This window comes from Dipodomys spectabilis, unplaced genomic scaffold (genome assembly GCF_019054845.1).
Source record: "Dipodomys spectabilis isolate Male_0828 unplaced genomic scaffold, ASM1905484v1 ptg000233l, whole genome shotgun sequence".
In the NCBI taxonomy this organism is placed as follows: Eukaryota; Metazoa; Chordata; class Mammalia; order Rodentia; family Heteromyidae; genus Dipodomys; species Dipodomys spectabilis.
Window position 1 is genome coordinate 5,166,644 of NW_024870910.1, and position 19,464 is coordinate 5,186,107.

Here is a 19,464-nt window from a genome sequence, read left to right on the forward strand (position 1 = left end):
TGATCACCTTAACTCCATCAGTCACCCTGAGACACAATAGGAGCCCCTAACTTTTAGGGGGAGGGACCGGGCATTTTTGCCTTTGGTCCATAGGTGGGGTACAGTGAGATGAAGATCCACATTCTCTTCATCTTGTCACCCATGGCCTACTGTCACAGAGAGCTGAAACAACATCGACAGCAAAGAAGTCAACTCTAAGCCCAGCATCAAACCCAGCACCAGCGGCTCACACCTGTAATCCTAGCTACTCCTCACGAGGCTGAGATCTGAGCATCAGCTCCAGTAGGAAAGTCTGTAAGGCTCTTATCTCCAATGAACCACAGAAAGCTGGAGGTGGAGCTGTAGCGTAAGCAGTAAGAGTTCCAGCCTTGCACAGAAAAACAGCACACCCAGGCCCTGAGTTCAAGCCTCAATCCTGGCAGAAAAAGAAAAGCAAAAAGCAATCAACTCCACAGGAAGACAAGAGCAAGACCAGCTCTTTGCTATTCCTGCTCCAACATGGTGCAGAAAACTCATGTCACTTGTGATTCAAATCCTATTTAAACTTAAACCTGTGTGTTATAATTAACTTCTACCTCAAGGCACTCTTTTTAAGGGAGGTACAGACCTTCCCCAGCGGTGGGTGACTTTTTTATTTCAGGGCTCAGTGCTCAGCATTAGAGCAACCCAACAGCGACAGGGAGCAGAAGCATCATTACCACATCCATGCTGCAAATGCCGGGTGGGCCGGCCCTCACCAGAGGAAGGCCAGCCATAGAGTCCACACACAGCAACCTGACGCGCTTATCTTCCCAGTATAACGTATCACAGAGGGCAAGGGTGCCAGGGTACTATTGTACACCTGCACACAGACTTCATTTCCTAAGGGCCGTTCGGACCGGAGCGCAGTGAGCTTTAAGTTTTGACCACCAGGAGAACACACTGGGGAGATTTTTTTTTTTTCCGAGGGGGCAATCTTATTTGCCCCCTGGGCCCACCACACCCCCACACCCAGTGCAGATGTGTGGCAGTGTTTCCTGGAATCCTCCAGATGCTTTTCCCCTTGGCACCTGGGCATGTGCTAATTGCACACGGCCCCAGCCCAGGCTCCCCTCCCCTCCCCGCCAGGCTCCCCGTACCTATGTAGAGCGAGGAGTCCTTCCTGCGCACGTGGTCGTCGATGTAGGACACGCCCAGGGGCTGCACAGGGGTAGCACCGATGCCCAGCAGCACCTGCGCCCCGATGAGCAGCAGGTACATCATGTTGGTGGCCGTCCGGTTGCGGCAGATGAGGTCCGGGGCGGGCCCGGGGGGTCCCCTGGAGGCGTTGGGGGCACACACGTCGCGGCCCTCGGCGCCCCAGCGCAGCTCTCCCGCCTCGTACTTGTACTGGTGGGTGAGGAACTCGGGCAGCGCCGACAGCAGGGCGCCCAGTGCCATCACGATGCCGCCGCAGCCGATGAGGCGCGGCCGGTGACCCCGCGCCCCGAAGTAGCTCACGAACAGGATCAGCGCCAGGTTCCCAATCTCGAAGCTGCTGGCGATCACGCCCACGTCCGCGCTCTGCAGGTTGAACCTACGCTCCAGGGTGGTCAGCACGCTCACCTGAGGGGTGGAGAGAGAAAGTCAAGGCCCCCAGCACTGAGGGGCGTACCCCGAGACTGCTCCCTCCAGCCCTCCCTCCCCTTACCCAGGACACCGAGAAGCACCGAGCCCCCTGTACTGACAGGAGGGTGTTGAACCCCTCATACCACTACTCAACAAGGATAACAATTAATGTATATGTTGTCAAAAACCGCTGGGCATGGTGGCATACACCTGTGATCCCAGCTACTCAGGAAATAGATGGATGGATGGTTGGTTCAAGGACAGCCCAGGCAAAAAGTTAAGGAGACCCCACACCCCAGCACACACATCTCAATAAATAAGCCTGGCACCCTGGTTCACAATTCCAAGTGCTTCCATCTTACCCCTACCCCCGCCCCCATACGCCTTTACTCCACAAAATCCCATACAAGGTCCTAACTCCCCCAAAGTACAGGCTGTCTGGATCAAGGCTGTGACCACTTAGAATCTACCTGAGAAAAATAATGAAGATCCAGCCAAAACCCAAGCTGCAAAGTGGGTGACGGTGCTAAGAGAAGATGGTCTCAAGCTCCGCCTCCTTCTGGAAATTTCTACACCAGGTAAGCACACACATCAGAGACCTGCCAAGGACCCTCCCTCACTCCCCCTACCCCCCAACAGTGGAATATTTTCCCCACCTCCCCCACCTCCGTATTCTTGTCTGCTTTCTATCTAACAAATATGTACTGAGCAGCTGCTGTTTGCCCTGCAAAACCCAAGACAACAATGAGAAAGGAGGGAGAGGCGGGTGAGTCACCCGGCAGGAAGTCAGGTGAAGCCCTGCCTGGGGATTCAACCTCCACACAGCTGCCTCAGGGACAGGGACAGGGAAGAGGTGCTACTGCAGGCTTCCTAGAGAAGCTGCCACTTCCGAGATGACGCCACTCCCCTCTCTCATCTGCAGGTTCCCCGGGGGGCCTATAACAGCGAGACACTTGTCCCTGTCCTGGAAGAGCGGCAGGGGAGGCTGACTCTCATCCCGCAGGGAAGAGCAGCTCAGGCCGAGGGGGGACAGCTGGAGCAGACCTCAAGCCGAGTGAGGTTCCCACCGGAGCGGTCTGGCTGCGAGGTGAGTGGAGGGCAGATTTTGAGGAGCCCCCTGGTAGGAAAACTACAGGTGGCAGAATGAGGAAACCGCATGGAGGGCTCAGAACTCCAGCTCGCCCTCTGCTGTGGTAGAGGGGCCAGGTGTACACTAGGCGCATGCGTGTGTGCGTGTGTGCGTGTGTGTGCGTGTGTGTGCGTGTGTGTGCGTGTGTGTGTGTGTGTGTGTGTGTGACATCAATTGCTGACCCTGGAAACTTTTTTTTAAAGAAAACCAAAGTATCCCTCATGGAAAAAAAAAAAAAAGTACGTCTACTTTCAAGAGTGTCAGCTTAAGGTTGAGATGATACTTTAAATCAAAACTCTGCTTATTACGGTAACTTTCTTTATCCCCCCCCCCCAAGGTCCCCTGAAATCCAGGTTGAACTGTGTTTCCCTTTCTACTTTCTTATTAAGAACCTCATACCTCTACCTCTTAACTCGATGGCCATGCTGGAGTCATGGGGTTAAGATGTTAATTTTTTTTTACCCCCTTGACCTTCAAATTCTATGCGTAATTTCACAGGAGCAAGCTGCTTACAAATTTCCTGTATGGAGCTGGGTTCCCAAATCATGATCTATCAATTCCTCAAGAACGAATTAATCCTGAACACCAGAGCACGCTGCACCCCTCTTTTGGACGCTGAACTTAGCACACAAGCTGCCAAGAGAACAATATGATCACTGAGGCTTGTCCATGCAGGTGTAAAGATAAACAGGTCAGAACGAGCAACACTCCGTAATGCAGCATTAAAAAAAAATACAAAAAAGCTGCCAGAAGCATACAGAAGTCTAATTTTGGTGTCAAAACTGTGAAGGGAAACAGCCACACACACACACACACACACACACACACACACACACACCACGAGCTGCTTCCTCGGCCTGTACACACCGGCATGTGGCTCTCACCTGGCCAGCTGGCCTGCCATTATTATTTCCATATATCTCAGGTACAAAATGCCCTCAGCCGCACCAGAGACACACTGTGGGGCAAGTACAAGACCGTCAGCCAGCCAGCCATCACTGCCCAAGTGCTGCTGTCGGCCTAGCCTGTTCCCTGAGGTGTGCTGGAAGGAACACCGGTCAGGAGTGAAGAAGCACATTGTGTGTAAGTGACAGAAAAATCCCCTGATTTTCCATCCAGCACTGCCTGCCCTGGGTAGGAGAACGGCAGACGCTCCCTCCAAAGTAAAACAGCCAGGTTTTACCATTTCTTGGATGCACAAGATCAAGCTATACCAACACATGCCCACATAAAGACCAAAAGGCTGCCTGTGCTAGTGGCTCACACCTGTCATCCTAGCGACTCAGGAGGCTGAGATCTGAAGATCATGGTTCAAAGCCAGCCGGGACGGAAAAGCCCGTGAGACTCTTATCTCCAGTGAACCACCAGAAAACAGAATGATGTGCCGCAGCTCACATGGTACAGCACTCGCCTTGAGCAAGAAGAGCCCAGGGACAGCGCCGAGGTCCCAAGTTCAAGCCCCATGACCACCACCACCACCACCAACAACAACAACAACAAAAATATTTTCTGTCACTGAACAAAGAAGAAATGACATGGGTAGCGAACGCGATGATGGAGCCCCTTCCTGTGTTAGCTGGAGGAGAGAAGCCCTAGCGGAAGAAGGGGGAATGGCTGTGCGGGCAAAGGGCTGCCTCTCCTTGGCACAGATACCTCTCCTACCCTGTCTGTCCTGGTCACTGAAGACTTTCTTCTCACTCACCACTGCCGTGATCCACACTTACTCTGCCCAGCTGGCCTCTCGTGTGCACCTGCCTCTATTTGTATTTTGCTACACTGGCCCAGATCTTTCTCATTCCCCAGCCTTCCAAGGAGCCAACGTTCCATCCAACGGCCCTCTCTCTCCCTCCCTCAGCATGTGAGACAGGCATGCTCTGGGGAAGTGGAGGATTTGGCTGCCAGGGAATACCTGAGAGAGCCGTGACTGTGTTCATTAACGGCTCGAAAATGCAACTGTGCAGATCTGCTCTCTACCCAATGTGGCCTGTGGGTGGCCTGTGGCCTTGTAGGCAGTTGCTGGGAGAGCCGGAAACAGGGGGACGTTAATGGCCTTTCTCCTCGACCCAGGCACCACCATCACCACCTGCTGCTGGAGCCCCCACGTCTTCTCCCTGTACCCACAGGCCCTCTGACTGCTGCCAGCATCCTCCTGAAGGTCAAGGTCACTTAGCAAAGATGAGCAGGGGGGGGAAGAGGACAAACTGTCTGTGTGCACAGGTGCCGGGTCACGGATGGGAGGCAGGGGTTCTGATGTTTGAGAAGATATGGCCTCTGCCCTGGTGGAGTCAGCAGAAAGCGCTGTGAATTCAGCATTTACGGTTCATGTTTCCTGCCCACTTTAGCCCACTTTCACCTTCAGAACCCCGACCTTAGGGAGAGATGCTTGTCACGATCCAAGCTACCCACGAGGCAGCAGAGGCCTAGAGGTTTTAAATCATTTGTTCAAAGTCTACTTATTTGCCCAAGATCTTGCAGCCAGCCAACGGCAGGGATAGGATTCAAATCCAGAAATTCGGAGCCAAAGTCCACCCTGGGTCTGGGCGCCATCCCTCAGCTCTTCAGCTCAAGGTGAGCGCTCTACCACTTGAGCCACAGCTCCACTTCCAGTTTTCTGATGGTTCATTGGAGATAGTCTCATACACATTCCTGCCTGGGCTGGCTTTGAACTGTGATCCTCGGATCTCAGCCTCCTGAGTAGCTGGGATGACAGACGTAAGCCACTGGCACCAGGCTTAGTCCACACTGTTAAACCGTCATACAAGTTCTCCTTTCCAGGAGGTGGTGAAAGGAAGACATGGTGCCGTGGCACAGTAGGAAAAGCCCGGCAAATCCCCCTTTCAAGAAATCATGATAGGACTGGAGCAAATCGTCCAAAAGCAACTGTTAAAAAAAAAAAAAGATGCTGGAAATCAACTAAAAGCATGCAACAGACTGAAGATCAGGAACAAGTTCTGAACCCCCTCCTTCCCCCCACAGGTCAGCAGCGTAATTCTACATAGCCAGAACCAGGAATCCTCAAGAAGAGTGACAGCAGACATTTTATGAGAAGCGATGTGGGCCAGGAATGGGTAGAAACATGCACCCATCCACCAACCCGAGCCCTCCCAATCAACCAAGCCATATATATCCAACAACAAAACCATCATTTGAAAATGAAGGCCAGGGGATGATGGCGGTAGAAAAGAAAGACAAAGCGCTCACCATCAGCCCTTCCTGCAAAAGCCTACAAAAGAATCCCTTCAGCACTGACAGGGACTCATCTGTCTCTACGAAGGCCGTATAAACGTTAGGGTTTCTCCCCCCCTTTTTAGCTTTTTTTAAAGGTATGTGATTGCATACACACTGTAACCATTGCATGTGCAGACGGAATATACAAAGGAGAGCAGGACGCGGAGCTGGAGAGAGAGTTTCTGTATCTATAGACATTCAGCCAGTCCTGATCTGAAGTTGATTTTTGAGAACTTAAGACCCAAACCCAACCTGTAGTCACTATTAATTTAAGGCAGAAGGAAACAAAGAATGAAACACCAAAAAACATTTAACACAAAACAGGGAAGAGGAGGGTCCAAAAGAAGAAATGAGTGGAGGGACAGGAGACCTAAGGCATGAAGTCAATCACAGAACGGCAGGTGTACACTAAGCCACATCCACCTAATGACCCAGCTCCAAAACACAGAAAGCAAAGACTGGCAAAATGAAGGAAGAAACAGACAACTCGGCCCCAACTAACGGGTAAGATCAACATCCCATCGATAACTGAGAAAAACAACTCGATAGAAATTTGGTAAGGACAAAGATGAACAAAAACTTTACCTACCAGTCTTTCAACTCAATAAGAAAATGATAAACACTTCATGTCGGTTCTTTTTTTTTAAAGGGGCAACTAATTTGAATAGCTATTTTACCAAAGGAGACACACAAATGTCTAAGTATTTGAATAGCTTCTTAGCATCATTAGTCTTAGGGAAATGCAAATAAAAGTCACAGTGAGATACCACTACCCAGCCACTAAGAAACAGACAGCATAAATGAGAGTGTGAGAGATAAAATACCACTGAGCACTGGTAGCTCACACCTGTCATCCTAGCTATTTAGGAGGCTGAGATGTGAGGACTGTGGTTTGAAGCCAGCCCAGGCAGGAAAGTCTGTGAGACTCTTATCTCCAGTGAACAACCAGAAAACTGAAAGGGGTACTGTGGCTCCAAGTGGTAGAGTGCTCGCCTTAAGTGAAAAAGCTCAGAGACAGTGCTCAGGCCCTGAGTTCAAGCCCCATGACCAAAACCAAAACCGAAACAGATAAATACTCACAGTCACATTGGAAAACCGTTGATCATGTTCTTAGAAAATTCAACATATGCTTTGTATGTCCCTCCCCCATGGTATAACCCCTGCTTTCACTATATATGATGTTGGTATATGTGGAGGGGAAGGGAAAAAACAAATAGTTAAAACAGGGATACAGGAGGACCCATTGCAACAATGAGATGTACAAGTCGTTATGTCGAAAAACGAACTTTACAACTTTGGTGGGGGGGGCTGGGGGGAAGATACGAAGGGATGGGAAGGGGAAACAAAGGAGGAGGCTACAATGCTTGATAAGAAATGTACTCATTACCTTGCCCATGTAATTGTAACCCGTCTGTACAGTATTTTCACAATAAAAAAAAGTACGTTTATAAAAAAATAAAAAATAAAAAGTTCAACATAAACTGACCACAGGACCCACCCAAAGCACACTTTCACACCAAAACATCAAACAGCAGCAGCACTCTCCTAATAACCCCAAACTGGAACGCACCTGCGTGTCCCTCACCAGCAATGGAGAAACAAATGGTGACCGACCCATAACTCTAAAGCCCATGGAACCTTGTGAGTCCATTATCCACTGAACTCCAATGCCAAGGGACGGTATTCAGCAATGACCTGACACAGACCAGGCATGTAGACACATGGATGAACTTCCAGAATGAGACGCAATTACCAAGAGATAGCTTGTGTGACTCCCCCACTTATAGGAAGCATCCAGAAAAGGCACGGGTCTGTGAAGAAGGCAGGCAGGTTGCCTAATGAGAGGCTGGGGCAGGGACTGTTGGAAACGAGGGCTTCGACGAGGCTTCTGCAGGGATGGACGTTTGAGAACCAACTGTCATGGCGGCGGCCTGTGTTTCTAACTTGATTAGCACCCACCGAGTGCAGACCTAGAAGAGGACTGGACGGTGCCACCTGAGACCTGGCTTGAGCACACATCTGTGTGTCTGGTCAGGCAGTGCATGAGGAAGCCCATCAGAGCTGACCGGGGATGGAGAGGAGATGAGCCAGGAAAGCTCGCCTAGCCTCTGCTCTACCCCACCTGGGCTCCTTCCGGGCATTATTTCTAGCAGGTGGGTGTATAAGATGGCGGAGTACAACCACAGGTGTCCTGTGACCTTTCCATTGTCACCCCAAGGAGCATCTAGATTCTCCCCCCACACACAGTTGCCCCCTCCTTGCCAAATGTGAATGGTTCCAGTGGAACGCTCATGGACCTCACCTCACCGGTGGATTGGGGAGAACACCGGGGCCTTCACACTTAGGTGAAGGAGAAGCCTCTTGTCTCCATCTAAACATCCGATCGTCATTTACAAACGAGGGCACCATCGGGCCCTCCACACTGGACTCTGATGGCCTCCGAGGTGGGGGCAGAGGGATGGGAGCCAGGCCTGGGAGGAGAGCGATGACGATAGACATGAGATGTCTGTGTCTCTCAGAAGCTGCCAAGCCAAGAGACGAACACGGGGGGGGGGGGGGGGGGGGAGGCTGCACGGGCGGGTGGGCGGGCGGGCGGGCCGGGGGAGGTGGTAGCAATATCTGCAAACGTCAAAGGAAATGCACTTTCTGGGAAGACAGCTGTGAGAACCCCGGCGTGTGTCTCCCCTGGGCTGTGCAGAACAAGGGATTTGAGACTTGGGCATGGAAATGGCTGCAGAGTGGCGTGGGATGGGTGAGGTGGCGCTCGGCTGTGTGGGTACGGGGCTCAGGCGTTGGGCAGGGAGCCTGGTGGGGTGATGGATGGGGCCCCAGCTACGTGCTGCGGGAGAGCCTGCGCCCTTGAACGTGAACTGGGTCACCCCGGCTCCTTCTGACTTGGAGCTTACAAAATCAGCAGCGTGGAAAGAGACACCTTCCCCACATCAGCACCGCCGGGAACTCAGCCACAGGATACACCATTCCCTGTCCAGAGTCAGGCTTTCCCTGCTCCAGCTCAGTGTCTCCCCCACCCCCCTCCCCGGCTTCAGCCTGCCCATCCCACAACCCCGGGGACCTCCGAAGAATCTTCAACTGCCCTTGTTCTGAATTACCGGCTTCTGAGCCCACGTGATGGCCCCGTGATCACAAGTCTGCAGGATAACGGCCACACACTTTGCTTTCTAGAAACTTCTAGGCAGCTCGAACCAATGGAATCCACCAACCGCTCTCCTGGGCACCTACAGAGCCGTGCCTCCAACTTGCCTTTCACTTTTTTCCTTTTTGTCCAAGATTGGGACTTGAACTCGGTACCCAACGCTTTCGCTCACCAGCTGGTGCTCTCCCGACTGTGCCAGGACTCCGACCTCTTTCACTAGATAGTTTATAGATAAAGGCTGGCTTCTTGTTCAGGTGTAGGCTTGGAGAAAGACCCATCTCTTTTGGGGCTTCTTCTCGTAGCAGGGATGATGGGCATGCACTAGGACACCCAGATTCACTCTGTGGAAATGGAGTCTCAGACATTTCTGCCTGGACTGGCCTCGTGCTGTAATTCTCCCAACCTGAGTCTCCTGGGAGGCTGAGGAGGGGAGGCACAGGCCACCGGGCCTGGCTCAGAGTTAAGGTTTTATGAACTTCTCTGGCCTATCTAGCCTTGAACCAGGAACTTCTCATTCTCAGCCTCTCAAGTAGCCATGAATCTGGGAGTGAACCATCCCCACTCCTGCTAACGCTGTTATTTTCTGAACAAGTCTCCCACGGCCAGCCATGACATCTTAGGACACATGAGTGGGGCACAGGTAACCTGCCTTCTCCCTCCCTCCCTCCAGTGACCATTCCCCACAGTGCAACCACTGCCCATCCCGGGTGCTCAGGGAGGCAGAGGTGAGGCGTGCATTCTCCCTTCAGCCACATCCTGAATTCTGTCTCTCTGTCCAGACATGGTAGACAAACTTCCTGGGTACAAGGCAGACCCGGTACGGTGAGAAGGTTATGGGCCCTGGACATCTATCTGAATGTCCTGCCACAAAGCCGGGGCTTCTGGGGCCAGCTCGGCCTCACGCATGGGAACAAACAAGATCCTCCGGGCGGCGGGCGGCCAGGCAGGGTGACTCTGCGGGGAAGACACTGGCGGCATTGTTTCGGTGGGCAGAACACCTGGCACAGTGTTTACAGACCATCCGTGCCACCTTGGGCGTGGAGGGGCAGCCAGACGCCGGGAGCCTCCAACCAACGCGCAACACCAGGATACAATCCTCCCTGCAACTTTCAACGTCCCGTTGATTTCTGCCTTGCTTAAAAAGCAGGAAATTAAAAAATGAATAAATAAGTAAACAAGGACAGACAGAGTGGCAGGAATCTGTCATCCCTTGTGAATTTTCACCAGTCCCAGCCACTCAGGATGCCGTTTCTGTTTCCATTTCCCAGAGGAGACGAAAAGGCCAGAGCTAAGTTACGTTGTCTTCTCTAAGATCACACAGCTGGATTTGAACCAGGACAGTCTGTCTTCTGACCCTGTGATACATCTCAGCAGACTCCTGGCTGGTGTCAGAGAGAGACGGTGCAAGCACGATTATGGCTATTTTCTTACAAGATAGGACACGCTCCGATGATTAACAACTTACGTAAGGCCTCCTCCAGTCTCACTGGGCAGAGCACCCCTCCAGATAAAGACCGTCTCCTCCCGACCTTCCCGCCTGCAGCCATCCCGCAGGGAAGCAACTGGGAGTGGACCAGAAATCTTCCATTTTGTTGGCACATAGAAGTTTTGGGAGCTCTGTCACAGGGATCAGGAAAAGAACCGGCCGATAGGGCGTTAATTCTTAGGCCAGAAGCATGACGCCCCAAGCCCTCTTATGAAATGACAGTATTTCATCAAGGGCTTCAACAAGCCTGTTGTTTCTGCTTGATGTTGTCTAGTTGGAATTTTCCTCTTAGCCACTTATCTCTGGAGTCTGCCCTCATTCCATAAATGGAAGCCAACCAGAGAGAAAAACAAACACTGGGCACTGGAAAACTCGAGTCTTCCTCCTAGGAACAAAAGCCAGGAGCAGGCTGAGCGTCTGTAAGTGCTTCAGCTGACACTGGGCCACTCTGACTGGGGTGGAGACAATTCTTCCTCCCCCTCCCCACACCCCCGTGTTTATTGACTTAGAAAAATAAGTCTATATGGACTCTGAAGGGAGGATTTGCGTTTGTTAGAAACAAGGAACGCAATAAAAATGCAAAACCCCCACATGGTAACTTAATAATCTGTAATGATAAATACCCACTGCCCTTGCGAACTGGAAAGATGAGACAGAAGAAAAACGGAGCTGGCTACACAGGGCCATAACCTTGAATGTTTAGACTGGAGGAAGTCAGGAAACTAGCTTCAATACTTCCTGTCATTTGAATTGGGAGAGAGAGGGGTGACACTGATCAAGAGACACTGTACTCCCAAACTGTCATGTTGAACTGAAACCCCTTGTACAACTACTTAAACAAGAACAGAGAGAGAGAGCCGGACGCCGGTGGCTCACGCCTGTCATCCTAGCTACTCAGGAGGCTGAGAGCTGAGGATCATGGCTCCAAAGCCAGCCCGGGCAGGAAAGTCCGTGAGACTCCTGTCTCACCAGAAAACTGGAAGTGGCGCTGTGGCTGAAATGGTAGAGCGCTAGCCTTGAGCTGAAGAGCTGAGGGACAGCGCCCAGGCCCAGAGTTCAAGCCCCACGACAGACCAAAAAAAAGAGAAAGAATAGAGAGAGAGAGAAATTGAAGAGGAGGAAGAGGAGGAAAAGAACAAGAAGCAACAACAACAAAGCAGGTTATTAGAAATCCTTGAAGCGTCATGAATCAATGACGTTGGCTGAGCAAGCAGATGACAAGCCACCGGAATGTTCTCCTGGTAATCAAATGTGATTTGCATTGACATGAACGCTTCCATAGGGATCTAGCCTCTGTTGCACCTTCTGTCCGGGCTCTGGGTGATCAATTTGGTTGACGGAGCCCCTGCTCTGCAGGTGAGTCGGCTCATGTCCAGACAGCTGGGTTCACAGTTTCCCTGGGCAGTCATAGCTGTGGACTAAACTTCCTGATAAATGCTCTACCAAGTCCTGGCTCACGAAGACCCACCCCCCACCCAAGAGGCGGGGATTCGGAGCCCAACTTCCTTCAGCTGAAAGGGTTAACATTTCCCCAGGATGGAGTCTCATTTCTGCCCGCCCACCCGTGTCAGGAAGGCAAGGGTTGTGCTGATAGCCTCAGGTAGATACAGGCTGATACGCTCCAGGCTCCTCTTTAACATGTGAATTCCTTTTCCTCAAATACAGCTCTAGTGATTGGATTGGAAGCCGATGGTCCCACGCGCTGCCACAGGCGGGGAAATAATTGCCCAGGAAATCTGTCCCCAGGAGACACGGGAAAGAGGCGGGCAGGGATGCCAAGCATCCTAGCACAGCACAAGCTCCAGCCTCTGGAGACTGGATCTCTTATACCCATCGGGACGGAGCCAGGGACCCACTTCACTTGTGTATTAGCTACACAACGAAGACCTATTATTACCTCACAAACACACACGCACACACCGCTACAGCCATTTTTGTATCTGAGGAGATGAGGGCTCACAGGGGACTTAGTTCCGTGGCACAGTTGGTCAGGACCGGGGCCTGGTGGAGGCCATAGCTCTCCACACCTGGAAGCCACTAGAATGAGAGTTCCTGGCAGGGGAATGCAGCAGTGCTGATAAACAAGCACCACCCAGAAATTCCTCGGAGGACAAAGATCCCTGCATTCCTTTACAGTTACCTGCCTTTGGAGGGACAATTCCCCAGGGTTGGATGTGTGTGTGTGGGGGGGGGGGTGTCCAGCTGGGTCCCGTGTTTCATTTCTAGCAAGAAAGAGACTGGGGACAAAACTTCCTGGACTGGGCGATTTGGGGCGATATTTCCCTTCAAGTAAGTTATTCTGAATGGAACAGGAAGTCGCTTGGGGTGAACAGCATTTCATTTAGAAACTAGATGTCAGAGGGTAGCAACCATTGCAAAATGATGCAAAAGGAAATCGTGCAAACAACCTAAGGAGAAAGAACAAACACCCAGAGACTTTTACCTTCATGGTCTGGGCAAGTGGCCAATGTATAAATTATATATATACATATATACACATATACATACATTGCACCAATAACACACAAATATACGTATACATCCATGTATGTAGGCACAAAGTAAGACCCGCCTTGTTTCATTCCGTCCTTTTGTTTTGCTTGAGACAGGGTCTGATTTTGTCACCCAGGCTGGTCTGGAACTTGCCGTCCTCTACCTCTCTGTCCCAAGAACTGGGACTACTAAGGCAGGTGACTTTTTCCTCACAGGAGAACCCCCTCAGCGCATGGCCATTACACATGTGGGAAAGGGCAGCTTCTGGGTGCAACTATCATGCTCTTTGTGGTCCTGGGCACGCAGCAGGCTTTGCAGGGAGGGTCTCCACACCAGTACCGTAAGTGCACCCGAGCCAGCCAGCACTGTGCTTCTGCAGGCCTTGGGTCTCAGGCTAACTGCGTGAGCTCATAGCCAGGCGGGCTCTAGGATATAAGGCAGGCAGCAGGAGCTCAGGACCAGAGACCCTGGGAGTTGAGGAGCTGCAATCAGCTTCCTTGGGCACTGACAGCAGGGGCGTACCAGGCTCTGTGGGGCCCATAAAGTATGGTGAGAGCACCCCAGGTTCCAGAAGGCCCCCTCCCAACCCCCCCCCTCCCTCCCCCTCCCCCCCCCCCTCCCCCCCGCCAGTTTTCTTCTGGTGACAATTTAGAGCTTATGTTTATCTGTGGGACATGGGTCTCTAGGGAAAGAAAAAAAATAATCTTCTGGGTGCAAAGGATCATCTGTAGTCAGGTCCCGGTGGCTCACGCCTATCATCCTAGCTACTCAGGAGGCTGAGACCTGGGGATGGCGGTTCAAAGCCAGCCTGGGGAAGGAAAGTCTGTGAGACTCTTATCTCCGATAAAAACTACTATATGGAAAAAGCAGGAAGTGGCGTTGTGGCTCAAGTGGTAGAGTGCTAGCCTTGAGCACAAAGAGGCTCAAGGACAGTGCCCAGGCCACTGAGTTCAAACCCCAGGAACAGCAAAAACAAACAAACAAGACACAAAAAGGTCCATCTGTGTCCTCTTTAGCTGTACAGAGTTGGAGTGCCGGTTGTGGCTTCCATGAATACAAGTGCTTTTTATTGAGCAGTTATTATGGGGGGAGCTGCATAAAGACTCATCAGTCTAGATAAGTGCTGTCTCTGCTTTGCATGTGGAGGAACAGAGGTGCCCTGTGCCCAAGGTCTGAAGAGGAGCGGGGACTGGAGTCCACACCATCTGCCTCCTAAGTCACACTGAGAGCTCTGGTGATCACCTGAAGGTCAGACTGTGACAGTCAGGGAATGGAGAGCAGGGTGAACGAACCCAGTCCATTTCCGGAGCCAAGAAGCACAGGATCGGGGATGAGCAGGAGAGAGCAGCGCTCCAGCAGCGTGCCTCAGTCCCGGATCAGCCCCACCCCACAGACCTTTGCCCTCCCCCCCTCCACTGTCCCCAACCGGAAATACGGACTTCCTTCCAGCTCCTGACTGCCAGGCAGCCAGCTCTGCCTTCGCTCTGCCATAGCACCAAGGGCAGCCCGGCCCGGCGTTGCTAACTTCAGTTTAGAGATACAGAAAGAGAGGCTCAGAGAGATGAAGGGTCAGGGGAACCCACCAGGCCCTCCCCCCCCCCCTCCCCGGCTGCTGAGACTCAGTATCCGAGACGGAGGCTGAACTAACTGCCAGGAGCTCAGCTTGCCCACGTCTGGTGCAGCTGTGCAGGTCTGCAGTCCCAGTTTCTTGGGAAGCAGAGACAGGAGAATGGTAGCTCCAGATCACCTGGGGCAAAAGTCAGCGAGACCCCACCTCAAAGGAAAAGCCCTGTGTCTTGGCACGCATGTACGGTCCTAGCTACTTGGGTCGTGAGGGGATCGTGGCCCAAGGTCAGACTGGAGAAAGACAGCACAAGAGCGTATCCGAGAAACAAAAATGAAAGCTAAAACCCTGGGGGAGGGGGTGGCTCAAGAGGTAGAGCCGTTGCCTAGCACGCAGAAGGCCTTAGGTTCAACCCCAAGCACTGCAAAAATAAGATGAGGAGGAGGAGGAAGAAGAAAAGGAGAGAGAGGAAGATAAGAGGGAGGAAGGAGAGGAAATGGAAAAGAAAAAGGAGAGGGAAGAGAAAGAGAAGAGGAGGAAGAACAGGAGAAGAAACATAAAGGAGGAAGAAAAGGAAGAGAAAGGAAACAAGGAAGAAGAGGAGGAGGAGAAAGAGGAGGAAGAGGAGGAAGAGGAGAAGGAGGAAGATGAGTCAAAAGAGGAAAAGGAAGTAAGGAGGAAGAGGAAGAAGAGAAGGTCTTTGGTAGTCACATTGGTAGTCACATGAGGTAATCCATGAAAATTTTCATCACAGGATTTGGTGAAGATGAGGCCTTCCAAAAAAACCCAAGAAACAAAAAAATGCTCAATCTCAACAAATCCTTTTGATGATGCAGGAGAGGAAATGTCACAGTTAAAACCAGCATTGAATCATCTTGCGGTGAAAATCACTCCAACTCCACTGAATGAATGCTAGAAACATCAACATTCTATAACTGCTGACCTCAGGGATTTACATAACCTCTGTTGCAGTAATCAATAGTGCCTTGATCTTAAGTTTTCTTTTCTTCCTTATTATAATTATTAATAAAAAAAGGTCCTGGGGTTGGAATGTCTGCATTTGATGTCGGGACTTCCATGTTGGAGCTGGGTTGTAGGGGGACCATTGCTTGATCGTTGGGACCTGGAGTTCCTTGTCTACTTGTGGCAAGAATCCTCTTCAACTTGCAGGGGTTTCGCAAGGATTCAACAGATTCCTCCAGATAAAGACTGTTAGAGGGAATTATAAGTCTGATCATTTCCTCCACTTTTCTCTGGTACTGCAGTTGGAATGCCTTGTGCTTGCTAGGCAGGCTAGGTCTACCACTGGGGCCGTTTCTCCAGCCCCATTTTCCTTTTGCTTATTTGTCAGGGTCTTGCACTTTCGCTTCCGGGCTAAAATTGGACAGCTATCCTCCTCTTTCTGTCTCTCAAGTAGCTGGGATTACAGGCATGCAACACCATACCCAGAGCTAGCTCTGTCATTTTTATTACTAGTATTTCGACTGTTGTGATACAATTATATGTCTGATGGGATGGTGATAAACTTCAGGACAGGCCGGACTTTTCTGTGAGTCTGGTCCCCCTCGAATTCTTTACTTGGGGTGCCCAGGGTGAAGACGAAGCAGACCATGTCTGAAAGGCCTTCCACAGTGCTCGGCTCAGGGTGTCGGATTTGGACGCCATGTGCAATGGGAGATCACAGACGGGATTCCCCTCATAAGTGAGCCCGCAGCCCCAGGTTCTAGCACGCAGACCGGTCAAAAACCAAAAAACAAACACAGGAAATGATCCCCGGGGGTGATCTGTAAGCCATTACCAAGGATTATAAATTGCAACCTGGAATTTATCACCCACGGCCTCTTGAAGAGCATGAGACGGCAGAAAATGAGACGCTCATGAACAACTGAGCGGGAACCCCCTGTGGAAATGGCTGCTGAGGAAAAGGAGGCACAAGGTGCAGGGGGTGGGGGCGGGATGTGGAAGAACACGGGGCCCTAAAATCAGAATGGGAGAGCCACACAGGATGCGGCCTCACGGATCCCACTCGAGAGTGGTTTCTATCCAGGAGCCGGGGTCTCTGGCATCTCGTGCCGTGTCAGCTGATGGGGATGAACCCCAAAGGAGGGGATGGGAAGCCTCGGGACAGAGGGCTTGGGAGGCAAAACCTTCTTGGGCCCCGGTGGAAGTGAGGCCCGCGTGACGTGCTGCCATTTAGGATGAAAAGGGGAGATTGTGGAGCGGGTGGAGTGGCTCACACCTGTAATCCCGGCGACTCAGGAGGCTGAGGTGAAGAAGATCATGGTTCTAAGGACAGGCCAAGCAAACACCCCCGCCCTCTCCCGCATCTCAAGCAACAAGCCAGGCCTGGGGGCCTGTGCGTGTCCTTCCAGTAACACGGGGGAAGCCCATGTAGGACTGCAGTCCAGGCCGGGCCCAGGCCAGACAGTAGCAAAAGCAAAAAGACAGAAGCCGTGCCGACTTCCTGAGCCTGGCCAGGGGTCAGCCCTGGGCAGGACGGGGTGGGGTGGGGTGGAGGGTGAGCATGGAGGAGCCCTCTGCGTGGTTTCTCATCGTTGCCCGTGTCTCTACACGCAGACTCCACAGTGACGAGTTAAGAGAATCAGAGAGGGCCGTGCGGGCGTGGGCACGCACACACGCATGTGCACGCTTTCCACCAAAAGAGAGGCAATGGAAGGGAGGCTGGCCGGCCGCCCGCTGCAGCCCCCACTCACCTCCCTGTACCAACACCGGGTCCCCCATCCGAAGCCTGTGAGGTCTTCAGGGACCGCGTGGAGAATCTGGCCGCACGTCAGAACAGTCTAGAATGTGCACCACCGGGCCAGAGGCCGGTCCTTAAGAGCGGTTTGGGGGGGAGGGGAATGGGTGGCTTGTTGCGAACTACACACTACGGGATGCCTAAGCCACCCCAGTCCTGAGGAGCCGGGGGAGCCAGGCTGCCAGGACAATCACCCATCAACCCTCTGAATCTTCTTTTTTCTCTCCTTTATTTTTTATTTATTTATTTTGCTGGTCTTGGAGCTTGAACCCTGGGCCAGGGCTCTGTCCTTGAGCCTCTTTGTGCTCAAGGCTGGTGCTCTACTACTTGAGCCACAGCACCACTTCTGGCTTTTTTCTGAGTAGTTTATTGGACATAAGAGTCTCCTGGACTTCCCTGCCTAGGCTGGCTTTGAACCGTGATCCTCAGATCTCAGCCTCCTAAGTAGCTAGGATAATAGCTGTGAGCCACGGGTGGCCGGCTCTGTTCTTTGAAATGCCCAGCCATTCCCAAACAGGTGCATGCAGACCACCAACCACCATGGCAGAGGCAGGCCACCTCCGCGATGCCCTCACCCCCCCACCAGCGCCGTATCAACTCTAAGCCACTAAATAAAATGATTTTATGGTGTCCTTATGGACATTATTACTACCCCCACCACCACCAATGACATCCCGTTTCCATAGCAACTAATGTACTTCAAAGTGAGAAATGCAGATGGCCGCTTTAAAACAAAAAGATCACAAAAGGCAGAGAAACTGCAGGCTAGACAGCAAGCAGCTCCGGCTATAAGTGACACGGAGGCGCCTGCCTGGTGGGCGAAGGCAGAGGGCCCAGGCCCAGACGATCCATACTTCAGGGGAGCTCTCGTGTGAGCTGGGGGGGGGGGCATCAGGTGACACTGCCGCCTTTGGGAAGGGCGCCTCCAGGAAGGAACGGGCCCTCCCACCGCTCAGTCCTAAGTACCCAACGTGTGCGCTCCCAGACAAAGTGTGTCTGGCGGGTGGGTTATAGACCCGGGCCTTGCCCAACATACATGTGTGGGCTGTGATTGTGTCTACGCCAAGAGCTGTGATTTCCAAAGCGGGTGACGCCCAGGGAGAAAGAAGCGGGTTCATGCCGGAGGAGGGGAGACAGGCAAATCCATTCTCGCTTCCTAAGTGCAAGAGGAAATGAAGTCTCTGTGGAACACCGCATCAGTCACGGTCCTTGGCTGGGAGCAAGCCCCTCTGGCTGAGGCCTAAGTACTGGTTCCCTTTCTAAAAGTATCTCATTGCTTAGATGTCTGTGAATAAAGACTTGTTGTGCTTTTTGTTGTTGTTGTTCTGGACATGAAAACCCACACTCTCGATGGTGATGAAGGAAGTTCCGGATCATCAGACACAAAACTAAAATCGTGGTGTAGGATAGAAACGCTGGTCTGCCCGGTCACCACTCTGGGCCACTCTGGGCATGTCTGAGCACTGGAGAGGTGGCACGTTGTCCCGTTGGGGGTGTGTCAGGGCTGCTGACACGTTGGCCTCAGGGACCCCCATCCGGGCCAAGGGACGCCTTCCTCTCTACCTCTAGGTCTCACGACAGTCGGCGTTCTGTCACTACAGGGAGTACCCCAGATTCTCAACAGCTTAAAACTGAGAAGTGACTTATTTCTGCTCACAGTTTTGGGGATGTCTCTCTCTCCTTCCGTGATCAACTGGGCCTAGTGGAAGTGGCGCAGCCAAGTCTGCCCACTTCATGAGGAAGAGACTGCATGGTTCCCATGATCCCACTCGAGGCCACGCCTTCCCCCAATGACCTAAAGTCCTCCCGCTAGGTTCCGCCCCTCATAGGTTCCCTGGCCCCTCAGCAGTACCAAGCTGAGGACCAGGCTTCTAACATCCGACAAAACATCTAGATCGGAACTACAGCAGGTCTCAAATTGCCTTGAGGTTTGCTGTCCTATGATCTCTTTCTAATGTGTCACACAACTGGATTTACAAACTATTTGGGGCTGCATTTGTCTAATGGATTAAACTCAAATGCCAAGCCAGCCATGGCCTCCGATCCTTTCTTGCACTGGTTATTT

The 19,464-nt window shown here is 52.1% G+C and overlaps 1 protein-coding gene across 2 annotated transcripts in view; it reads right to left on the reverse strand.

Annotated features, from left to right (window-relative positions):
• The window catches only part of Slco3a1 (solute carrier organic anion transporter family member 3A1), a 124,770-nt gene that overhangs the window by 87,263 nt on the left and 18,043 nt on the right, over positions 1 to 19,464 (reverse strand). For both annotated transcript variants that reach the window (XM_042698576.1, XM_042698575.1), the window contains exon 2: positions 1,119 to 1,584. In XM_042698576.1, coding sequence (XP_042554510.1) covers positions 1,119 to 1,584 — 466 coding nt within the window. The remainder of the gene's footprint in view (positions 1 to 1,118; positions 1,585 to 19,464) is intronic.